The sequence below is a fragment of the Camelus ferus genome, chromosome 9 (genome assembly GCF_009834535.1).
Source record: "Camelus ferus isolate YT-003-E chromosome 9, BCGSAC_Cfer_1.0, whole genome shotgun sequence".
Classification (NCBI taxonomy): Eukaryota; Metazoa; Chordata; class Mammalia; order Artiodactyla; family Camelidae; genus Camelus; species Camelus ferus.
The window spans coordinates 65,505,315-65,529,773 of record NC_045704.1 but is presented as its reverse complement, the minus strand read 5'-3'; the positions used below and the strand labels follow the sequence as shown (position 1 = coordinate 65,529,773).

The following is a 24,459-nucleotide window of genomic DNA, read 5'->3' as shown; positions in this document are numbered from 1 at the left end:
AAAGTGTACCAGGCACCGCGGGGACAGGCTTGCCCGCCAAACCTCTCCTCGGTTGTGGGAGGCACCGCAACCGATCAAGGCATCCCTCCCCGTTAAACTCCTCAGGACCATACCCCACGTGCTGAGGACAGCCTCCATCCCTGCTCTAGACGGTCCCCTGCAGTTCAGGAATTTCCCCAAGACCAGTAATGAATGTAAAAGGAAAAGGCAAAATAAGGCAATGGGCAATGAGTTGCCTGAGAGTAAAAATTTAACCTATTTTTTCTTCTTCCCTAGTCCCTCAGCCAATCGAGGCGTGTCCCTTCCCCATCATCCAAATTATCCTGTTTACCCTACTGCTTCCCACTCACGAAAACGCTTGTCACAGAAGCTACCTTGGTTTTGTGCTGCTCAGAGAAAACAAATGACACTGCTTGGATGGTGACTAGCCTGGACTGCCCCAAGGGATATTTATAACTCCCATTAGGAGCTTTTTTAGCATGCTAAATAATACGCTAACGTTCACAGCAGAGTGTTTTATTGCCTGTAGACGACTTCCTCCCACTTCCATCTGTAGTTCTCTCACCCTTCCTCTCCCACGGCCTGGCCCGAGTCTTCCTGGCTAAAATTACCAAAGCTCAGTACCAGGCAGCTGTCTGTCATTTGGTCCTACACCAGGGTCTGAGTATCACTGTAGGGAAGAAAATATGTGTAGACACTGATTCTCAACTGGATTCTTACACTGAACGGTTAGCCTGCAGAGTATATCCCATCATTCAATACACTCCTCCCTAAATAAAATTTTGAACTATTCCATGTGTGGACTCTGCAGGGTATGCTGAGTAATACAAAGACAGGTTCCTATTCTGAAGGACCTTACAATTTGGTAGGAGGAAAGTATGCTGTAAGAGATTTGTAAGTATTAATCCTTTTGAGAATGACACAGTACTACCATCATCCTCATGGTGCAGATGAAAAGACTGAGCACTGGAAGAGCAGGTAATGTGCTGAGAGTCACACAGCTAGTGAGTGGGAAAGCCAGGAACTGAACCCGTCAGCGCGGTTCATAAGAACTACATCGTTGCATCATACGATTCAAGAGAATACGTGATAAGTACGAGAGAGATGCGCTGCTACAGGAAATAGAGAAAGAAAAACTTCCTGCTGAGCCAAAGAAGAAAAGCTTCAGATTCAACTGGGCCTACAAAGATCAATATAGTTTGGGTATAAAGGCATTTGAGGCTGATCCTATGGATTTTACTCTTAGGTTTTACTCCACGAAACTCTCCTTTTTTTCTCCGATTAAGTTACCAAGCTTAAATCTAGCCTATCTCTAAAAAACAAACAAACAAAACAAAACAAAACAAAACAAGAACCAACCCAAACCCCTGTCCTCGACGCATACAACCCCCCCCTCACTGTCAGACGTCGTCAAAGAAGTCCGTCCTCCCCGCTTCCCACTCCCCGTCTCCTGTTCAGTCATCAGCCCTCGGCCTCCTGCAGTCTGTGTGCATTACTCTAATGGAAAGGCTCTTGCTAAGACCACCAATCACTACCATAGGACTGCTAAATCTAAATGATATTCTTCAAGATTTTTCTTTTCTTTTTTTAAGAAAGGAGAGCTTAAAAGAGAAAGAAAACAGGAATAAGCCATAAAGCAAGGCCCTGGTGAGCGGAGAACAGAGTCAGTACCACAGGGGCACTGTGTTAGCAAGGAGGAGGCAGAGGAATGAAAGCAGATGAGGAAAACAATGTTGAAGGGGGTTCTGGTGGGCACGCTCAATAATTCCAGCTAAGCAGCAGATTTTATCTGCTAGGAGTTGGGGGTTGGGTTCAAAGAAAGAAACAAAGAAAAAACCTGTGAGTGCACCGCTGAGACTCTACAGAATGACGTGGCGCAGGGCCAGAGGATGCAGCGTGCAGGCCGCGGTGCCAGGTAAAACTGGGCTTAAATCCCGAATCCATACAAATGGGCCACGTGCTCCTGAGTGAGTCACTAAACCACTCTGAGCCTCAGTTCCACCATTCATAAAATGGGTAACAATATTTCATCAGGGATGTTGTGAGGACTGAATTAAATGAGACAGTTTATCTGAAGTGAAATGGTCTTTTCTAAGAACTTTTACCCAGTAATCTTCAGCAACCTAAGCACAGGAAGAAAAAGACGACTGATGCCTGGGAAGGTGGACATGGTAGAAGGCTAAGGGAGGAAAAATCTGTGATTGTTCGAGGACGATACTGTAACTGCTGACTGTGGAGCTCAAGAAAGCAAATTTAATGAGGGGCTGCCAACCTAGAAGAGACCTACGGTAGAGACAGGAGGTCAAAATGAGGTCACAGAGCACACGCAGATGAGATAGAGGTTGTGGTCAGAGACAGGAAGCTCTTATTTCAAGATCCTGGAGGCTGAATGGTTCCAAGTAAGAATGAGGTCCAAATACGGTTGAATCAAGGGCTGGTCAAAACATGAACATTATTCTCAACTATGAATACAACTTAAGCAGTTCTGTGAGAAGTCTCCAGCCGCACCACTTGATGCTTTTGGAGAGCAGCACTGAGAATTAGAAGAAAAGCCAGTCTCTAACGAAGGGGCAGACCAGCAGGTACCAAGTGCTTACTACACAGCAGGTGAATTCTTAAAAATTATGGTCAAGTATGCAGAACATAAAATTTACCATTTAAACCATTTTTAGCTGCAGCTCAGTGGTATCAGTACATTCACGCTGTTGTGCAACTATCACCATCCAGCCGCAGAATGGCTTCACTTCCCACACCTCCTTCTAGGCGATTTTGTACATTATTTCATTTAATCCTCACCTAACTTACAACCTTATTTTTACAGATGAGGAAACTGAAGCTGTGAGTTAACTGACTTCCTAAGACCACCACAGGCATCAAGCAGTAAATCTAGGATTTGAATTTAGGGCTTGAAAGTCTAAGTTACCTCTTTCTAACATGCTGCCTCTAATTAAAGTCAGAAAAAAGACCTCCAAAGTGGTGAGGACACCGTCTTTACTCACCCCTCCCACAGGAACTCACTATGTCTTACTGCTTTCCTCTCCTTTCCCTTTTCTGATTTCACATTAAGAGAACTACGCTGAACACTGTTTCTGGATGCTTTATGAGTGCCCTTAATGCTTTCTGATTCCCAAGGGAGACTGACACCCGACACTAAAATAAACTAAATTTGGATTTAACGAGGTATTAAACGAAAGGTTCAATATAAAACTTCAGTTTGCTTTTGCTAGGAGCTGTTTTAGAAACAAGGCACTAAGTTATATCATTCTTCCTTCTCTATCCTTTTTTAGATGATACTCAAAAGCTTTTTCCTTGTCAAAGGTACCATTTCTCTTTGCTTTCAGTTTTTTCCATTCCCCTCAAAGTTTATGTTGTCCTGGAGGTAATTCTCAACCTCACTGATACAAGCTCAATTCAAAAAATAAAAAGTAACCATGTTAAGTATCTCAGAGCAGTTCTTCATAAACATTTCCACATTACTCTCACTAAAGCATAAACTAGATGATTAACTGCAACTTTAGCAAAGTACATCTAAAATTAGAAATAACATGCCAAAAGACCTTGTGTGTGTGTATGTGTACGTGTGTGTTGTGTATCATTTAGAATATGTTTATTATATATAAACCAACAGAAGTAGCAAGATACGATCTCCACTGTGGTGGGAATTTTTAAAATATAATTTGAGACATGTTAAAACCTGTTTCAGAAAGTTTTTATTCTGTCTACCAAGCAACAGAGGTGACTGTTCAGGAAGAGGTTATAGAAGTTGTTCTGCAGAGGTTTTTGGCTTCCGCACCTCTGAGATTACACTGTGTTATTGCCAAGAAGCATGTGTGAAAATCCCCTACCCTGGGCCACATGATGGCGCTTTCAGCCTCGTCAGCATTAACCATTCACCCCCAATTTCATTTCTAAATCATAATTTGATTCTCAACATTTGTCCTTCCTTCTTTGTTTTAACTCCTGATTTTTTTAGGTTACAGTTCAAACTTCCCTCTTTCAAAGACTTGTCAGAGCCTACAGTCAACCACACAGGATTTATAAGTCTAACTATACGACTGCCTAAGTGAGCACGCTGTCACAGAGGAACACAGCAGCGTGTGGCCTGTTTCTGGCCACCAAGTGGGTGAAAAGTCTCTAACTAACAGTATCAGAAGCATCATAGTGCGTCACGCCCCAGGCCATCCAGGTCGATGTTCTGACTCTCACAGGGCATCAGGAGACACTGTGTGAGCAGCACTTTGGCTGTACATGATGTTAAAGATACACTCCAGATAATTTTAAACCTCTAAGAGCCTTTCTGACTCCAAAGCCTCAACAGAAGGAATAAAATTCATGAATTTGTCTAAATCTTTCTTACATTGATTTATACATTTTCACCAATGAGGTAGAAGCTTATTATGGTATAAAATAATATTTCAAAAATTTTAAGGGACACTATAGGTTTTAGTATTTTATAATCTGGTGTATAAATTTATATTAGCTTTCACAATAATGTAAGAAAGGCCAAACTGAGTCAAATTTAATGTTCTACTTCCAAATGGTATCTAAGATCATGGTGTCTGTCCCTGAAGGTGTAAACTTCAAGTTGTTCTAGGTGTAACATAAAATACAAACAGCCATGGTTTTCCTATATAATTTTAAAACTTTGATTCAATCTTTTATCTTTCACAGACTGAAGAGCTCAAATTATTTGTCAGTAACTTGAATTCTAAATTCTTAAACAAGACAGACTTCCTTAGAAGGCAGTGTAAATCTCCCTAGGTTATGCTGGTAAGTTTAATTTTCACCATGTTTATAAATAAGACATTTCCTTATTTAGAAAACTTTCACTATAGCAGCAGTGACTCACCGCTTAGAACTGTTAAGACAGAACTAAAGGGAACCAAGAGGTTAAATGCAGCTCTCTGCTTCACAAACGAGGAAAATGAGAGCCGGCACTGCTAACTCTGTGGACTTCCCTGTAGCAAAACAGCTAAAGCCCTGAGCTAGAGCCAACAGAACAGTGCTCTGAAAACTGCAGATCAGGAGCAACCAATTAGGAGCGTTACTGCCAGCATTTTAAAACACAACATAGTAGAAAATATCAGAGGCTTTACATGTAGTGAGGATAAAACTTGTTTCAAGATTTTCGCTTCAGTTCTTTGTGTGTGTTGGATAATGTAAAACACATTTATTATAGTGTTTAAACATTTTAGAAAGCATTCACACATACAGAGAACAAACAAGTGGTTGCCAGAGGGGAGGGGTGCGTGTGGGGGTGAGAAAGGTGAAGGGGATTAAGAGGTACAAACCTCCAGATGTAAAATAAATAAGCCACAGAGATGTAATATACAGCATAAGGAAGATGGTCAGTAATGTAATAACTGCATGGGAACAGATGGTTACTAGACCTAGCACGATAATCATTCCATAATGTATGCAAATGCAAACGTAGTCACCTGAAACTAGCATATTACACATCAACATTTCAATAAAAATTTTTTGAAAGTCACTGCAATAAAATATCTAATTTTTTGAGTGGATTTTAAAGGTTATTTTAAAATAATAATAATAAATATTAATAATTGATTAAAAATTATGATGATGATGTAACTTATTATTTATTAGTACAACTCATTCTAAGCTAATAAAAAAATCTGCATTAAACAGTAAATGCTGACATTTAAAAGAAGCCACTTTCCTCTTTAAAAGAAGATAGGATCTGAATGTTACACAGCACACTATCCGTGAACAGATTTTCTTTAAAATACCACATTTCTGTAAAGCTTATATGTAAAACAGATAGACAAGCTTTTTGAAAGAACACTAAATTCTAGAATTGTAATTATTAGCACACATAAAAATACCATTCTCTGTGAAAAAACAGTGACCTCTAGTGGATTCATTAAATAAACAGACATAAGATTTCAGAAATTAAGGTAACACTGACGCATCCACAGATGAAAGGTACCTACATGGTTACACGTGGACAAGCATTACACACAAATAAGGGCTATGGTTATGTTATGTACAACGTGATAACTGTGTATTTATAGATTACTGACTGGTTACTTCCAATCAAGAGGAGTGCGATCAAAGACTCCCAGCCTTGTTTAGAATCCATCACTAGCTTAAGACATACACTTCATCTTTCTGACCTTGTCTGAGAACGAGGTTGGATTAAATTATCTTTAAGGACCCTTTTAGCTCTTGTATTAGGATCCTTTCTTTAATTCATCCCGTACCTCAGAGCCTGACTAAATTCTGTTCAAAAACACTTGACGGCTCCCCAGTGCTTGAGGATCCACCAAACTCAGCCTGGCCCCTTGGTACCTACCATTATTTTTTATTTTTTCCCAAAACATATCCCTTATTTCAAGTGAGCTAATAATGTTCTAGCCACTTCCAATAGCCAGCTTACTCCTATGAGTTTAGTGTCTCACCTCTACTTAGTTTTTCACTATGCAATGTTTTGCCCTTACTAACTTACATTGCAGGCCCCATTACAACAAGTACAAATTTGTTCCACTTGTATTTGTTTTGCCATTCCAAAGAGATTTAAATTTAAACTCACAGGCTGGGTTTTATACATGTGTGTGCACACACAAACATATGTACAGTCTGCCGGGTAGTAAGAGCACACTACGCACTTCAAATGGAAATTAAATTGATTAGTTTAGGGAAACCAAAGCCATTTTCACCTTTCCTTTTTAGTGAGGTAGGGAAGGCCATATAGACAAGGCAGAATTTCAAGAACCAACACATATAAAGTGACAGAGATTCATATTTTGGGGAAAAGTGGGCATTCTGGACATAGGATGGTAAGGCTTTGGGAAAAGGCTGGAGGGAAGAAACTTTTTAAATTAGCTGCAGAACGTACAAATAACTATATTGGAAGAAAACAGAGGTAGCAGGAAAGTTGGTTTGGTAAATGGTTCTGAAGCAGCTGAAGCAGATGAGGATGGGCTAAATGAGAAAGCTAAGTTCAAGAAGAAGAGAAGAGATCTCTGGAAGCAACATTAAGAACAACGCAAGGGAACAGTGGTCCTAACACTGAGAAATGGAATATGTTGCTGCAGGATGGAGAAGGCAATGGGCAGCTCTGGGGAAAGAAATACTGAGGAGAAAAAGGGATTATGAAAAAGGTGCTCTTAGCTTCCCAATCACTTTGGACAATGTTACAACCTTTTATTGTCCAAACAAGAAAGATTGCGAGACCGGAGGAGAAATGATGAATCATTTAGTCTTCATTATGTTTAATTCAATTAACAAAGGCCACACTGCGGCATGTTCTACACATTCTAAACCACACGGGCCGGGATCAGCAGGCACAGCTGAGCCGGCTGAACACCCAGGAGCGCCCCGCGACCCTGCGCATCAGGTGAGACTTCGCTTACTTAGCACAGATCCTAACGATTTTAACACAAACAACACTGTCTTCTGTTGTAATGTTCTCTATCAAATGAATTACTTGAGACATTTTCTCAGTAATATTTGGAACTTCTAGACGATAAAGTTTAATTACATAACAGTAATTTTTGTTACCTTTTAAATATCCTTATGCCACCTTCCCCTCAGTAATGAATTCACTTTCAAACTCAGCAACTACTAAAATGTTACAAGTGTTTGAGCATTTCTCAAGAGGCAAAATCCCAGGAATGTCCATAAACTTTTTTGCTAAATATGACTCTTTAAACTGGTTTTCTTTAAATTCATAAAATATTGCACTGATTTTTAATAAAGGTTAAATGAATTAGTAACCTGAACTTTCTGACGTAGGTGTATCATTTCCTAACAACAAAGTCAGTTCAGTTGGATCCCAAGATGCAGTATCTTCTGAAAATATTTAACATTCTTACCCCAGGATTATTTTATTAATAGGATTAATATAAATAACTTCTATAGCAGGAAGCAAAGTTCAGATTTTGTGTTTAAAGCTAAAACAGTAAACAAATAACACTTGCATGTATTAATTTTCTGATTTTAAGTATAAAGTCCTTAATAGCTATGCTTGAAATACCACCATTTCCCCACAATTAAAATGTATACAATAAGTGCATTCCAAAGAAAACTAGACTTACTGTTTGCATATCTCAAAAAGTAGAAATTATTAGACTATATGAACAAATATATACATAATGATTTAAATTACCTTTCTTCTTCTCGAACCCATACTGGAGTTTTAGGAATTTGTGCTTCAAAAAACTTAGAAGCTCTGTAACAAAAATTGCTGCAGAAACACTGAAAAGAACATTTTAAAAGTAGCAAATTATTTTTTTCTTCTTGTGAAATACAACTTACGTACAGAAAGAATATAAAACCTAAATATGCAGTTCAAACAAAAAAAATGGCAACCCATGACCCTACCACCCAAGGTAAGAAGGTATACAGAACCTCTGCAGGTGTCTACGTGCCCTCCCCGACGGCACCACACCCCACACTTTCTAGTGGTAACCACTATCACACATCCTGTGTTACTTATTCTCTTGCTTTCTTTTAGTTTTGCTACCTACATCCATATCCTATGAAATACATAAATCAGTTCTGCCTACTTTTAAACTCTAAGTGGAATCATATTGTTATGCATCCTTGTATTCTTCCGTTTTACATTATGTGTTTGAGATTAATTTGTGGAGCTGTAGTTTATTGACTTGCACTGTGCACTATATCCATTCCCCAAGTACACTACCCTTCAGTTACTGTTTAGGGACAACTTAGTTGTTTCTAATTTTTTGTTATCAATACAATGTGACTGTGAACCTGTTTTTATTACAATTTTTTAAATTAAAAAATGTGGTATAATACACAAAATTTACCATCTTTAGCATTTTAAGTGTACAGTTTAGTGGCATGAAATACTTTCTTACATTTGTGCAACCATCGCCACCATCCATCTCCAGAACTTTATCCATCTTGCAAAACTGAAACCCTGCACCCATTAAACAATAACCCTCCTTTTCCACCTACTCTGACAAGCACTACTCTACTTTCTGTCTGTAAGTTTGACTACTCCAGTTACCACATGTAAGTAAATCATATAACATCTTTCCTTTTGTGCTGGCTTATCTCACTTAGCATAAAGTCTTCAAAGTTCATCCAGTTGTAGCATGTGTCAGAATTCCCTTCCTTTTTAAGGCTAAATAGTATTCCATTCTATGTATGTACCATATTTTATCTTACTAGGAGCATTCATATGCATATAAATGTGTGCACGTGGGGAAATACACACCATATATACCAAAGAACAGAAAGAATGGTCACAAAGAATATGCAAATTTGACTTCACCAGTTTCTCAAAAAGGTTTTACCAATTTTTATTTGACCAGCAGCATAAAGACTTACTAATAGTGTCAAATTTTTATAATTCTGCTAATTTGGGGCCATAAAAATGTAACTCAGTGTGCTTTTATTTGCTGTTTTCCTGATGACTGGTAAGGCTGAGCATCTCTTCATATATTCATTTAGCCATTTAAGTTCTTCCGCACAATTTTTAATTAAGTTTTTTGTCTTTTTCTTATAGATGGTGTATTCTGGTTATGAATCTGTGGTCAGTTTTATGTGAGAAATGTACTTCCTTCTGATTTGTAGCTTATCTTTTTACTCTTTTTGGAAACTTCTAATGAGCAACGTTTTCAATTTTAATGTAGAAAAGTTTTTCAATTTTTCATCTATGATCTGTAACTCTATCTCATTTAAGAAATTCTCTCTAGTCCAAATTTATAAAGATACTTTCCCATACTGTCTTTGGAAAAGTTTGCCTTTTACATTTAGGTCCCTAATTTATGTAAAATTGATCTTTGTATGTACACTGAGATAGGCGTCAATCTTCGTTTTTTCCATATGGATAAGTAATTGTGCCAGTATGATTTATTAAAAAATCGATCCCTTCTCCACAGATCTAAAATACTTCTGTTGTCATATATCCAGTATCCACATAAGTGGTGAGTGTTTCTGCCTCTCTATTGTTTTCTGACTCACTGGCCTGAAATTGTGCCAACATGCACTTTTAATTTTTATATGTTCATGTAGTCACTAAAGTGTAAGCAGAGTTTTTTTTTTTTTTTAACAATTTGAGTAAAATATTTATAGATGAAAAACTTCTAACACATCTATTTTCTAAAAGGCAAGATTTTTAAACAGATATTTTTAGAATTCCATTCAGTATGGTATTAAAAATTAATTGCCACATTGAAAATAGCCTTTAAACTCACCTTTCTTTCAGTAATATCATAGACTTTATTGGTTTTGGTAGAAATTTTATATTTCTGTTTTGGTACCTAAAGAAAAGAAAGGACAGCTTACAAAAGAATCCAAGTAATGTAATAAGCATGAACTTTATAGTCAACAAGATTAAGTCATCTACGTATCATATCTTTGGCTAGCCAATGTCATTAGTTCGTGACCTCAGTTTCACTTATTGTTCCCTCTACACAGTATTTTGCTAAATATAAAAATTAAAAGGCTACATTTAAAAATAGTTACTTACATTTTCTAGCTTCTTCCGACACAAGGGGTAGCCGCAGAGTTTGATGATAGAACGCTCGGCCACGACATCGCTGTAGTGAGCAGGCGTGATGTGCTTCCCCTGCAACGAAGTGAGATGGACACTTTCTCTCCAGTTTATTGGGAAAGTTTATTTATCAGCTCTCTAAGCCTCAATGATCTCATCTAAAAACACAGGGGTCGTAACAGTGCCTATCTCATAGGTGTGATGCTGGAAGCAGAGGAGAGAATAAAGAAAAAGCATTTCGAAAAGTGCTCGTGAACACATAGTAGGTACTCCAAAAATGTTAGCTATTAAAAAAAAATGTTGAGAATGTCTGCCACAGAAGACTACGCGTCTTTGTAGATTATACAATTCATAAAATAACTCTGAAGCAAGAGGAAGTGATGCTACTGGTGATTGCTACACCAAAGCAAAATATTTATAGCATATTTTAGTTTTTAAAAGGTCTTACTCACAAAATAAACCAAATAAAATAATATATAATTTTACCTATTTTTTAAAGTACGATCTTAAAAACAAAGTACATCAGGTGTCATTACGACTCCTGACACAAATTTTTGTGCAAAATCTTCCATCTTCTGAAAACACTGCACAGAACAGTAAGGTGATAGCTATACTAACACCAAATCTTTTTCTTTGATATTTTTATGTTCAAATATTCTCAGTTCTTGAGATTTTTTAAAAGAAGTTTTTCTGTTTTCGCAGGGACTGAAATACTTTTTATTGAGTGTGACATAAGGTATTTGCTCCAAATGAAGCTTTCTTGGTTTATCTTTAGATTGGATGTTACCTGCATCAGCTTAAATGTTGTCATACTTTTCCTCTTGTTTAGGAAAATCTCTGAGGCACAGTAAGAATTACTTCTGCAAAAAAACCGAGTTTTAAATTTCTGGGTTTTTTTCCTCTTAAGGAAATGTATAATAGAAATTTCCATTCTAATTTTTAATGCAATAAAGCCACTAAAGAAAACAAAAAATTTAATACTTCTCTTCTTACGTGTTAAACCATAAATGGTCTATATTTCAGGTTTTTAAAATATCATAATTAATGAAATTACATTAACAAAACTAACGATCTTCTATTCCTAAAATAGAACATACAGAATATGAAAAGTGACGTGGGGATCAGCAGGGCTAAGCGATGACACTCAAGTGAGCTTAGCAGACAGGTTAAAAGGACGACTGGATGCTAAGGGGTACAACACGTATGTTGTCTTTCATCAGTGTGCCGTGAGGGCATTATGAAACAATGACTGCACAGCAGTTAATCATGTTTAAATGCACGAATTATACAGCATGTTACCTGCATCTAGTGACTAACACAGACTCAAAGACTTTCAGCAGTGCAAGGAAGTTTCATGCTACACAGGTTAAAGATCTTACACTACAAAAGCAGTAATATATCATCACATACACACTCCCTTAGGAATTCTTCTGTAATATTCTCCTCTAACAGCTGTTCAACGATGTGCAGAGCTTTTCTCTCAAACTCAATCTTCTTTCTGACAGCTGCTTCTAGTTCTGCTTTCCTGAAATTAAAAAAAAATTTTTTTAATTTAAAAAGTTATTCTAGGGGGATGGGGGATGGGAAGGGACTGGGATTTCAAAATGTAGAATAGATAAACAAGATTGTACTGTGTAGCACAGAAATATGTACAGGATCTTATGGTGGCTCACAACGAAAGAGAATGTGACAATGAATGTATGTATGTTCATGTATAACTGAAAAATTGTGCTCTACACTGGAATTTGACACAACATTGTAAAATGACTATAACTCAATAGAAAAAAGCTTAAAAAAATAAATAAGTTATTCTACTTATAAGGTTTAGCATAGGCATTTTTCTGTTTTAAAATACAACACTAACAACATCATTTTGCTATTTAAGTTATATGTATATATTTTTTTGATCCAACACTTTTCAAAAAGGAAACAAGCTACTCATTACACTGTACAACACTGATGGCCACAACAGGACCAGCTGACTTCCAGGGCTCAGGGCCCAAGGAAGAACTCAGAAACTCCTACAGAGAAGATGAGGTAAAATCTTTTTGCCAGTTAAGAGTTTATACTCTATCACTCCTCTGTGTACTTAAAAACGGAGGTTTTTCCTCTGAAATTATTAGAAATCAGAAGAGATTAGAGAGGAAAAAGATGATTTCAGCTGTTCTTACAAGTAAAATTTCTTTGTGTCAAGTCTCAAAAGTTAACTATTGGCTCAGTTTGACAGGACAGAGTTATATTTACAAAGAAGTATTTACTTACTTTTGATACAAAGTCTTGTTAAGTAACTATACTGATATGACTATGCAGTTGAGGAAAACAATCTTCCCAGGAGGCTGGCCCTCATCCTGGCACCAGTGGGCCTCTGCCAGCCCCTGCCGACCCCATGCATCATGAATACAGAAGCAGAGGCAACCCGATTAAACAATGGCCCCAGGACAGCGGTTCTCAGCCCCAGCTGCACTTTAGGGTCATCTGACGAGATGTTTTAAAAAAGATGCCATGCGCAGGTCCCACTGTAGGCTAATTAAATCAGAGTCTTTGAGGATGTGGCCTGGTTACTGGTGTTTTCTTAAAAGTGTTCCAGACAATCTGAGTGTGTAACAGGGCTGAGAACCACTGCCATGGGACCAAAGATACCAACCATCTTGGAGACTTACTTGCTCCTTTCCTGCACTGGTTTCTCCTTGTCTACCAGACAACCTGTGCTGGTCCCCTGGACCTTGACAGAGCTCTCATATCAAGACCTACAATGTACTTACCTTTTCTCCCTACCTTCACTGACTCTCAAGACTTTAGACTCTAATTCCTTGCCCAGAGTAATATGTTTTACAAAAACAATTTGGAGGAATGACAAAGGATTACCAACTAGGGACAAAAAGGGACATTAAAACAAGAAGAAACTTGCAATTGACATGTTTTCCTACCATTTTATAAAGACCATTCTTTTATCAAAGATGTATAACAGACATGAACACAGGTTAAAAGACAGTTCTTTGCATTGTTAGCTTTATGAAAACATTGTTTTATTTTCTCATTTTACTGCCTACCAATAAAAGCGATGTCACTTACTAAGATCAGTATAGAATCTGCATTAGGAATTGCCGACTTAAGTGGTTAATTACGTCAACTTGTGGGAACAGCCTCACTCCTCCTAACTGAGGAACCCCCACAGCTGTTTCCCATGGACAGCCCTGTCTCACTGCTGCCTTCCCTCCCAAATGATGACAGGCAGTGTGTGTACGGAAGTGGTTCTCAAACTTTTTGGTCTCAGTGCTCCTTCACACTCTTAAAATTGGAGCTTTTGCTTATGTAGATTATATCTGCTGATACTTACCACATTGCTAATAAAACTAAGAAAAATTTAAAGCATTTATTAATTCATTTAATAACACGATACCTATTACACATTAACATATTTTTAAATGAAAATTTTAGTGTGAAGAGCAAAACTGATTTCTACTTTTGCAAAGTTCCTTAACAGCGGGCTTAACACTACTCACCTGGATTGCATGTATTAGTATTTTTCAGCTGGAATGAATGTATGAAGGAGCACTCCCTTCCACAACTATCTGGTTGCCCCCAAGGATTTTTAATTGTTTCAGCATCCTGGGTGATCCGCTTAAAATACATTTCAGCTTACCTGTATTTTTTAAATATAAGTATAGAATAAAATACAATCTCCCCAGGCTTCTGGTCAGATCCATGTTGAAGAGAACTGCAAATTGCCAGCATTATCGTTATTAGCTAAATTTTACTCTTGGAATACTTCCTAAACCCAAGTCAGTATAATCATGCTGCCCTACAGGGAAATATTCTTCAAGACAGATTCATCATTTTATTTTCTTATTCTAAATTCACTTTAAATTCCACCACTTTATTACTTAAAAGTTTTCCAATTTGCACTTAGAAAATCTGAATTTCTCACTATGTCCTACCAGGTACTGTCTGAAAAGAATCCTGCCTCTAACCTTTTCCTACGCTCCTTTCTTCCTTAGCTCAGAATGCTGCACACCACCCTGGGCACGTCTCCTTTCTTTAAGTGACTGAGGTTTTCCCTGCCACACACACTGCCACTTCCAGCTGGAGATCCCACTACTCCTTGTCTGGGCAATGCCTACTTGGCCCTCAAGTCTTCGCTTAATCACCACTTTCTCAGAGAAGCCTTTCCCTGAAAACCTACCACCCTTCTTGCCTCCAGCTAAACTGGACCCCTATTATTAGTTCCTCCATCATAGTCTTCTCCTTTATAGCACTTATCATAACTTGTAATTATGTATTTACTTTTGATAATGTAATTGGTATTTCTTTGTTCTACTAGACAGGAATTGTGTCTATTGTGTTCAAAATCATATCCTCAGGGCCTCTGAAACCATAAAACTCCTAGAAAAAAAACACAGGCAGAACACTCTTTAATATAAATCACAGCAATTTTTTTTTTTTGTATTTGACTCCTAAGGCAAAGGAAAAAGCAAAAATAAACAAATGGGACCTAATTAAATTTAAAAGCTCTGGTACAGAAAAGGAAACTATCAACAAAATGAAAAGAAAACCTACTGAATGGGAGAAAATATTTGAAAATGATATGACCAAAAAGAGATTGATACCCCAAATATATAAACAGCTCATACAAATCAATATCAAACAAACTTAATTAAGAAAAGGAGAGAAGACTTAAATAGACATTTCCCCAAAGATATACAGACAGTCAACAGGCACATGAAAAAATGCTCAACATTGCTAATCATCAGAGAAATGCAAATCAAAACCATAATGAGATACCACCTCACACCTGTCAGAGTGGATATCATCAAAAAGACCACTAAAACAAACGTTGGCAAGGATGTGGAGAAAAGGGAACCTGGATACACTGTTGGTAGTAATGTGAACTAGTGCAACATGGAGTTTCCTTCAAACACTAAAAATAGAACTACCATATGATCTAGCAATTCCACTTCTGGGCATATATATCTGAAGAAAATAACAACACTAATTTGGAAAAATAAGGCACCCCAATGTTCAAAGCAGCATTATTTACAATAGCCAAGATACACAAACAACCTAAGTGCCTATCAGCAGATGACTGGACAAAGAAGATGTGGTGTGTATATGCAATGGAATATTACTCAGCCATCATTTTGCAATTCACAGCAATGTGGAAGAAAGTACAGGGTATTATGTTTAGTGAAATAAATCAGACAGAGACAAATACTGTATATCACTTCTATGGGGAATCTAAAAAATACAACAAACAAATATATATAACAAAGCTAAAACAGACTCACAGATATGGAGAACAAACTAGTGGTTACCAGTGGGGGGACGGCAGGAGAGAGTGGCAAGAGTGGGATATGGGATAAAGAGATACAAACTATGTATTTTATGTATAAAATAAGTAAGCAATGTATCTTGTATAGCACAGGGAAATCTGGCCATTATTTTGTAATAACTTTAAATGGAATATAAAAACATTGAATCTCTATGTTACACACCTGGGACTAATAATAATATTGTAAATCAACTATACTTCAAGTTAAAAAAAAATATGGAGTGGCCAAGACAGCAGAGTATAAAGACCCTGCGCTCCCCTCTTCTTACCAGCACACCAAAATCACAGCTGTCTGCAGAACCACCATCGATGAAAAAGACTGAAGTCTAGCAGAAAAGATCTTCTACAACTAAGACATAAAGAAGCCACAATGAGATGGGGAGGAGGGGCAGACTTGTGAGATAATCAAATCCCAACCCCCACCCCGGGTGGGAGCCCCACAAACTGGAGGACAATCACGCCGCAGAGGTTCTCCCACAGGAGCGAGAGTTCTGAGCGTCATGTCGGGCTCCCCAGCGCCAGAATCCTGCACTAGGAAGATGACCCCCACCCCAGAGCATTTGGCGTTGAAGACCAGTGGGGCTTAATTTCGAAGCCCCACAGGGCTGGGGGAAATAGAGACTTCACTCTTACCAGAGCTCACACAAAAATCTCATGAGCAACTGGGACCCAGAGCAAAAGCAACAATTCAATAGGAGCCTGGGTCTAACCTACCTGCGGGTCTTAGGGAGTCTCCTGGAAAGGTGGGGGGCTGCTGTAGCTCACCCTGGGGACACAGACACTGGTGAAAGCATATTTGGGAACGTTCTGCTGCTGGTGGCTGACACTTGGCTCATTAGCACCAGGACCTGGCCCCACTCAATGACCTACAGGTGCCGGGGCCAGGACTCCTCGGGCCACATAACTGACCCATCCACCAGCAAACACACTCCTAATGGCCTCCCAAGCCCACAACCACCTCCTGACACAAGCCTAGACACAGCCCAACCCACTGGAGGGTCAGGACCCGGCTCCACCTACCCGTGGGCAGGCACCAGCCCTTCCCTCCAGAAAGCCTGCCGCACCCACCAGGGGGCGGACACCAGACTCAAAACTCGGATCCTGCATCCTGCAGACCTAGGATGCCAAAAGCGTGCCAGACCTTACCCCAGGACCAGCTGTGCCCCAGATGTACCCACCAGCAGGCAAATGCTAGCTTCGGGACACCCGGTGCTCCCTATCCAACAGGATCCCATGCCCAGACAGGAACCACCCCCAAGCCCACAACAACCTTAAATGAGCCCTGGGACCCCTGGGCCACGCAGCCCAACCACAGGAACTGGCCCTGCCTGCCAACAGTCTAGCACTAACACTTGGCTTCACCTATCAGTGGGTGGGCAACAGCCCTGAAATCTTTGGGGCCCTGACTCCGACTACAAGTGAGCCAACACTAACCCTGGGCCTAGGGCTCAGCAGCCGGCCATCCTGTGAGCAGGCCCTGCTCGACAGCAGCACCTGCCTGAGGCAGAGCCTGGTCACCTGGTGGGTGAGGCGCCGGTCACGTGCACCAGACCACACACACAGTCCCCCTGCCGTAGCAGGAGGGCCCATGCAGCCCTCTTATGGGGAACAGCTAGAGCACACAGCTTGGTTGAGAAGACGGGAATGCACTGCTGGATGCATAAAACGTCTCCTACAGAAGGCCACTTCTCCACACTTGAAAGACATAACTAACCTACCACGTACACAAAATACAAATAGCAACTGAGACAAAATGAGGCGGCAGAGGAGCACGGTCCAGATGAAGGAACAAGGTAAAAGCCCAGAAGAAGAACTAAGTGGGCTAGGCAATCTACCTGAGAAAGGGTTGAGAGCAGTAACTGTAAAGATGATCAAAGAACTTTGGATAATAATGGATGCATAGAGAGAGAAGTTAGAAGTTTTTAACAAAGAGTTAGAAAATATAAAGAACAACCAAACAGAGGTGAAGAATACAATAACTAAAATGAAAAACACACTAGAAGGAATCAATAGTAGACTAAATGATACAGAGAAACAGATCAGTGAGCTGGAAGAAAGAGTAGTGGAAATCACTGCCACTGAAAAGGGAAAAAAAAAAAGAATGAAAAGAAATGGACAGTTTAAGAGACCTCTCAGACAACATCAAACACACTAATATTTGCATTATACGGGTACCTGAAGGAGAAGAAAGAGTCTGAGAACACATTTAAGACATAATAGCTGAAAACTTCCCTAACCTGGTAAAGGAAACAGTCACCCAAGCCCAGGAAGTGCAGAGGAAGTTCCATACAGGATGAACTCAAAAAGGAGCACACCAAGACACGCTGCAATCAAAATGAGATAAAGAGAGACTATTAAAAGCAGCAAGAGAAAAGCAAAAAGAAACCATTAACAAAATGAAAAGACAACCTACTAAATGGGAGAAAATATTTGCAAATGATATGACCAAAAAGGAGTTAGTATCCAAAATATATAAACAGCTCATACATCTCAATATCAAACAAACAACTGAATTTTAAAAAGGGCAGAAGACCTGATAGACATTTTCCAAAGAGATGCAGATGACCGACAGGCACATGAAAAGATGATCAACATCACTAGTCGTCAGGGAAATTCTAATCAAAACCACAATGAGATATCACCTTACACCTGTCAAAATGGCTATCATCAAAAAGAACACAAGTAACAAATGTTGGTGAGGCTGTGGAGAAAAGGGAACCTTTGTGCACTGCTGGTAGGAATGTAAATTGGTGCAGCCACTGTGGAAAACAGTAAGCAGGTTTCTCAAAAAACTAAAAATAGAACTACCATATGACTCAGCAATTCCACTCCTGGGTATATATCCAAAAAAAAAAAAAAAAAAAATCCCAAAAAACCAAACACACTAATTCAAAAATCCCAATGTCATAGCAGCATTATTTACAATTGCCAAGATATGGAATCAACCTAAGTGTCCATCAACAGATGACTGGATAAAGAAGATGTTGTATATATACATACAGATACACCCACAATAGAATACTACTCAGTCATGAAAAAGAATCAAAGTTTGCCATTTGCAGCAACATGGATGGAGTTGGAAGGCATTATGCTAAGTGAAATAAGTTAGAGAGAAAAATATCATATGATATCATTTATATGTGGGCTCTAAAAAATACAAAAAAACTGGTGAATACAACAAAATAAAAGCCGGCTCACAGATATGCAGAACAGTGATTATCAGTGGGGGAGGGGGACAATGTAGGGGTAGAGAAGTAGGAGGCACAAACTACTGGGTGCAAGACAGGCTCAAGGATATATTGTACAACATGTATATATATACACGTAGCCAATATTTTTAATAATTGTAAATGGAAAGTAACTTCTAAAACTGTCTAAAAACAGTAAATTTGATTCAACAAGAACAACAAAATATCATATCCTCAGGGCTTAACACAGGTCTGGCATATCTTACATTCAGCAAATGATTTTTGAAAGAATGAGTAAATCAAGGCCAAAGCCGACACTTCATAAAATGATAAGGTACAGACATACATTTATTTTTAATCATTCTGAGAGACTACTCCTATTCTAAAAACCTTTTGTGACAGGAGATAAATCTTGCCTTTTTAGGAGAAGCCTATAGACAGTACAGGACAACTTTTTGCTGCAAATGCGGACATGATGTAAACAAAGAACAACAACAAGGTTTCTTGGAGTCTCTGGCATCTAAAGCAAAAAAAGGAGAGAGTATCTGAAGAGGTGGAGAAAATAGACCTGGTTGATTCAGGCACTGACACCTTTCTGCAGCTACTCGTACCAGCAGTCTAGAAGTGTCTCATTTGGTTTTCTTAAAGTGCAGAGTAGCAGAAGTAAACTCTATGTTAGAATTTATAGTATTTCCCAGATCTTTCTCTTCTCTCAAAATAATCTCCTCTAAGGTAGCACCTATTATTTTTTAAAATGATTCAATTAGTAAGAGATAAGCAGGTAAGTGAAAGCAGCTGTCTGAGTAGTTCTCATACCTTTTAGAAGCTGCTTCTTGTTTCAAGGCATTTGTCTGTTTAGTGCCTACAATTAAAAGAAACAAAAATCAGTAGGTCAAGTCTACACAAACACACCAGGGTACAGGGCAGATTCCTGTCCAAATAAAATGTAGGCCCTCTTTTCTTCTTTTCCATTTCACTTCCAATTCTGTGTGTAAATCAAATGAAATGGGAAGGGAATCCAATTTGGTTTTACAAACTAATTAATTATTTTTTTCTATAGTTATTTCTCTTTCTTTAGTTAAGCAACCCTGAAAGACTGAGATCTGGGTATTTCTAGGGGCAACCTCCCTCCATCCCCCAAATGTTCCTTCCCGGGTAAAGGGGGGCGTCCGACACCCCACAGAAGCGGGGCACCAAAGCAGCAGCACATCTGGAAGGAAGACCAGTGCGAGGCTCCAGGCCAGCTGCACAGGGCCTGCGGATGCCGCCCTGGTCACCCGTCCACTCTGGCGACCCCAGCAGCCCTTTCCCTCAGAGCCCGTTCGGGGGGAAATCTCGGAACATCAGCGTAAACAGGTGGGGTCGGGCCGAAGCTTCTTCCCAGAAGCCGCAAGGTCGGCGGCGGGAGCGCTCGGCCTTCTCTGCCCCGAAGACCTCCTCCCCTGAGGCAACCTTTCGGGAGCGCCCCGCGCGCCTCGGTCTGGAACTCTGCCGGGGTTCACTTCTCTGGGCTCAAACGTGGGAGCAGGCCGTTCTCCCTACCTGCGACGTTTCGCGGGCCGCGGGGACCTCGGGCCTTGCGCCCGGCGGAGCACGCCCCAGACCCGTCAGCCATGGGAAGCGTCGGCCGAGAGTCGGAGCCGACCCAGCGCCTCAGCCCCAAGGCTCCGCCTCCCGCCGCGTAGCGCGGGGCGGGGCCTGGAGGGCGGAGCCGGGCGCGCGGGGGCGGGGCCGGGGGCGCGGGGCGGGGCCGGGAGCGCGGCCTACGCGGCCCAAGGAGGAGGAGGGCGGTGAGAGGGCTACAGGCCTGGCGGGTAAGTGGGAGCGTGGGTATGTCCCGGGCGGCGGGGCTCGCGGTGAGCGGTGAGCCGCTGAGACGCTGGCGCCGCAGACAAACCAGCGCCCTGGAGGAAAAGGGCCCGAAGGCCGACACAGGCAGGAATCGCGAGAAATGGCTGCTCTGGGACGCCGCCTGCACGCGCGCTGCCCCGAGGACCCGGCCTGCCGCGCCCCTCCTGCGGGGCTGGGGACGAGTCTCCCCGCTGGACAAACGAGGGGCTGCGGGAACGGACCGGTGTCGTCCTGACGGCGCCGGTCGCCTTGTGTCCGTGCGGTGTGGTGACTTGGCTATTTCGATGGCTGTACCGGGGGGACTGCACCTCCGACGGACAAACGCGCCGGCCACCCTCGGGGCGGAGGGTGTCTCAGCCCTCACCCCGCTGGATGAGCTGTGTTGCACTCCAGTTTTTGTCAAGTGGGAGGTTAAAATTTTTGAACAAGCTCCCTGATGATCAGAACTGATTTCAGGCCCACCTTTTGGAAAAAAGACTGCCTTTTAAAAGCTCTTACATTTTATATTTGCGTTGCCTCTTGGTAGTGCTCTCGACGACTTTTCTCCTTAAGGTTATCTTTCAAAACTATGCTCCTGGGAAACCTAAAAGAAGAAACAGGAGTTTGTTTTTGCGATAGATTTTCATTTTCTCAGACTAACGTAATTTCAGTAAAAACATTTCAGCGTGAAAACTTTCCATTTTCTTTATTGTATTTATTAGTAATTCATCAGAATTAGTAATTCTTCAATATAGTATCACTGATAGTTAACAGTGTGTTCTATGTTAGTACATTTCAGCATCAAGACTAGAAAAAAATAAAGAATGGCTGTGGAGGAACTTCAATCCATTATAAAGAGATGTGTAAGTAATTTTTTCTTTGTCTTTTTTTTTGTGAAGTTAAATATCTTTCAAAATATGGGAAAGGTACAGATTATTTTTAATCCCATTTGAGATTACTCAAATTGTTAAGCTTCTTTAATCCTTGCTTTTTTTTACCGAGGAATAAATAACATGAAGGCAGGAAGACAGATTGGATTATTTCTCCAAGTATGTCATACTGTGTGACATACTTTATAATTTTAAATACTGATTCTTAGCGTAGATTTTTTTATAATTTTAAATACTGATTCTTACCATAGGTTTCTTTGGCACAGTGGATTTCAGGATCATTTGTTGAAGTATTTATTAGGCTAATCCTAGTTTTCATACATTTGTTTAAGTGCAACTTATGTAGAATTTAAACAGATTTCACTGTTTTCAGAGAGAGAAAATAATTAAGGAGTTACTGAATTTTCATTTGCCTAAACATATTTTTCTTTTTCTTTTGTTTTTGCCAGCAAATCCTAAAAGAGCAAGACTTTAAAGAAGAAGACTTTGGCCTGTTTCAGTTAGCAGGCCAAAGATGCTTAGATGAAGGGCACATAGATCAACTAGTAGAAATTATTCAAAATGAAAAGAATAAGGTAAGAATCTTTGTATGTACTTTTCAGTGTCTGTAGGAAGAGAGTAGCCACATGATACGATTATTCATCGATTCATTTTTTTCAGTAAACATTTAAGAATCAATTTAAACATGCACAGTAGAAAACTGTGGAAAATAAAAAGAATGTTAGGACTAATTATATACTTTAAAGTGCTTACAGTCTGGTAGGAGAGATAAACATGTAAACAATCAGCAATAGGAGGCAGAATAAACCGATGCTGTACATCTGCTAACTCATTTAGCCTCCAGAGTAAGTGCTGTAGGTGAAACACAAGTAAAATGCTTGAGCGGAGTGGGGCCTACTTCTGGTTTAGGGATCAAAGTGGCATTTGAATCATCAATTTACATTGAGAAATGTAAGTCTCAGATACCCATTTTTAGCGATCAGCACATTCTTTTTTTCTAGCCAGGTGTATATGAAAAACCAGATAGTAGGTAAGATGGTATTTTGGGTGCATAGAGTTAGAACACAGGGAGAGCTAGATGACCTTACTGGTCAATGTCACCCAGCTGCAATCATCTGAGAAATCATTCTGCACAATGGGAAAGGATCTTTTGGGGATCAGGAACAGCTGGGACACAGTGTTGACAATACTGCCTAATTTTGTGTCTTTAGACGCCCACCCCCACCCCGTTATACAAGGGAGGACCATCTTCTTTCCAGGAGCATACTCTTTCTTCATTTATAATGCTATTTTTTTATATAGAAGTTTTCTTTCACAGTCTAGTCATGCTGGCCTAGGAATACTCCTAGGGTACCTTGGTTGTATTTGGGAAATTACTGAAACTTTTTAGCCATACATTGTTATAGAATCTCTTACTAGTTCAGAGGGCTTCTCCCTTTTTTATTTATAAAATTTTTAATAAAAATGAGGACATTTTGTTTAGTACATTTGTTTTTGTTATATGTTTATAATATTTTTGTAGCCTGAAATAAAATAAATGTAATGCTTTCTTTAACTCCTTGATTTTTCCCAATTGTATTCTCAGAGGATAATCTTTGAGAGTGCCTCACTTTTAGTTAATAATGATAAAATAAATGAAAGCTAAGGTTTATTGAGTGTTTACTATCAGTCAGATGTTGTCTTACCTGTTTTACATCTTTTAACTAATTCAGTCTTTCCAGAATCCCATAATATAGGTACCACTGTTAAATTCATTTCTTAGACAAAGAAAGAGTCACTGAAAGATAAGTGACTTGCCCAAATTAAATTAGATCTGTGCAGCCTGGTTTTAGAGCTCTTAACCACTCTGCTCTGCCTTCAGTTAGCACTGTGTAGCATGGAAGTTTTAGAGTCGAATAGAGAGTTGCTGATTGTGGGGGTGAGGGAGAGTGAAATGACCAAGAAGATGGGGTTTCAGCCTCTGAGAGGATAGTATATTATATCCTGAACAGAAAAAGGCAGCTTAAGAAGAGGAGAAAATTCCCTGAGGAAGGACAGAAAAATTTTCTTTGGCAATGTTAAGTTTAAGATGCAGCAGGCAATTGAAAAGTAATGTTTAGAGCTTAGCAGAGAAATGGATTAAGATGTAGATTTGTGTGTGACTGTTAGAGATTAGGTGATTGTGACAGATTTAAGCATAGTGAGGCTTAGCCTTCATAGCTTGAGAATCACCATTGTAATGTGTCGTTTGCTCATTTAAAAGATCCAGATACTGATCAGAGTAAAGTGACCCAGGTGACACAATCAAGATTGATCAAATTTATTATTAATCTGCTTTGTGTGAAAGAAAAAAATTTTTTTAAGCCACAGGAATAGCAGTTTATCCTGACACTATAGTGTATGGGCTTTCAACATTGGCACTGTTGATTTTGTATCAGTTGTCCTCCCAGTAGTGAAAATGAAAAATGTCTCCAGGATTTGCCAAATGTCCCCTGGTAGATAGGGAACAAGTTGCCCTCACTGAAAACCACTAATATACTGGGGAAAGCATGGTCTTTGGAGCTGGACAGACTGACATGCAAATCCTGGCTGTTAGATTTAGGCATTTTAGCTGTTAGATGTAGGCATTGCAGTAATCTCTGCGCTTTGGCATTCTCATCTGCCCATTGGGGATAATGATTTTATCTAGTAGCGTTGTTAGTATTCAACTAAACAAGGTGTCGCTTATGGATTGTTACTTTTATTCCCCTTATA

General features: G+C 39.7%; 2 protein-coding genes across 5 annotated transcripts in view; one reads left to right on the top strand and one right to left on the bottom strand.

The window, feature by feature from the left end:
• The window catches only part of RPAP2 (RNA polymerase II associated protein 2), a 73,107-nt gene extending 52,436 nt beyond the window's left edge, over positions 1–20,671 (bottom strand). For 3 of the 4 annotated variants that reach the window (XR_004322651.1, XM_032487082.1, XM_032487083.1), the window contains exons 1-6: positions 20,549–20,671; positions 19,823–19,868; positions 11,900–12,014; positions 10,466–10,564; positions 10,191–10,256; positions 8,132–8,220 (exon numbers count right to left, since the gene is read on the bottom strand). Coding sequence is in view for 3 of the 4 variants with exons in the window: in XM_032487082.1 (XP_032342973.1) it covers positions 8,132–8,220; positions 10,191–10,256; positions 10,466–10,564; positions 11,900–12,014; positions 19,823–19,868; positions 20,549–20,621 (488 nt within the window). In the remaining variant the exon portion in view is untranslated. Of the gene's footprint in view, positions 1–8,131; positions 8,221–10,190; positions 10,257–10,465; positions 10,565–11,899; positions 12,015–16,087; positions 16,168–19,822; positions 19,869–20,548 lie in introns of all 4 variants that reach the window. The other variant, XM_032487084.1, reaches the window with a different exon arrangement.
• A 56-nt stretch (positions 20,672–20,727) lies between these two features.
• Positions 20,728–24,459, top strand: part of GLMN (glomulin, FKBP associated protein) — a 35,384-nt gene continuing 31,652 nt past the window's right edge. Inside the window, exons 1-3 of the mRNA XM_032487085.1 lie at positions 20,728–20,820; positions 21,626–21,699; positions 22,176–22,301. Of these exons, the coding sequence (XP_032342976.1) occupies positions 21,661–21,699; positions 22,176–22,301 (165 nt within the window). The 5' untranslated portion in view covers positions 20,728–20,820; positions 21,626–21,660. The remainder of the gene's footprint in view (positions 20,821–21,625; positions 21,700–22,175; positions 22,302–24,459) is intronic.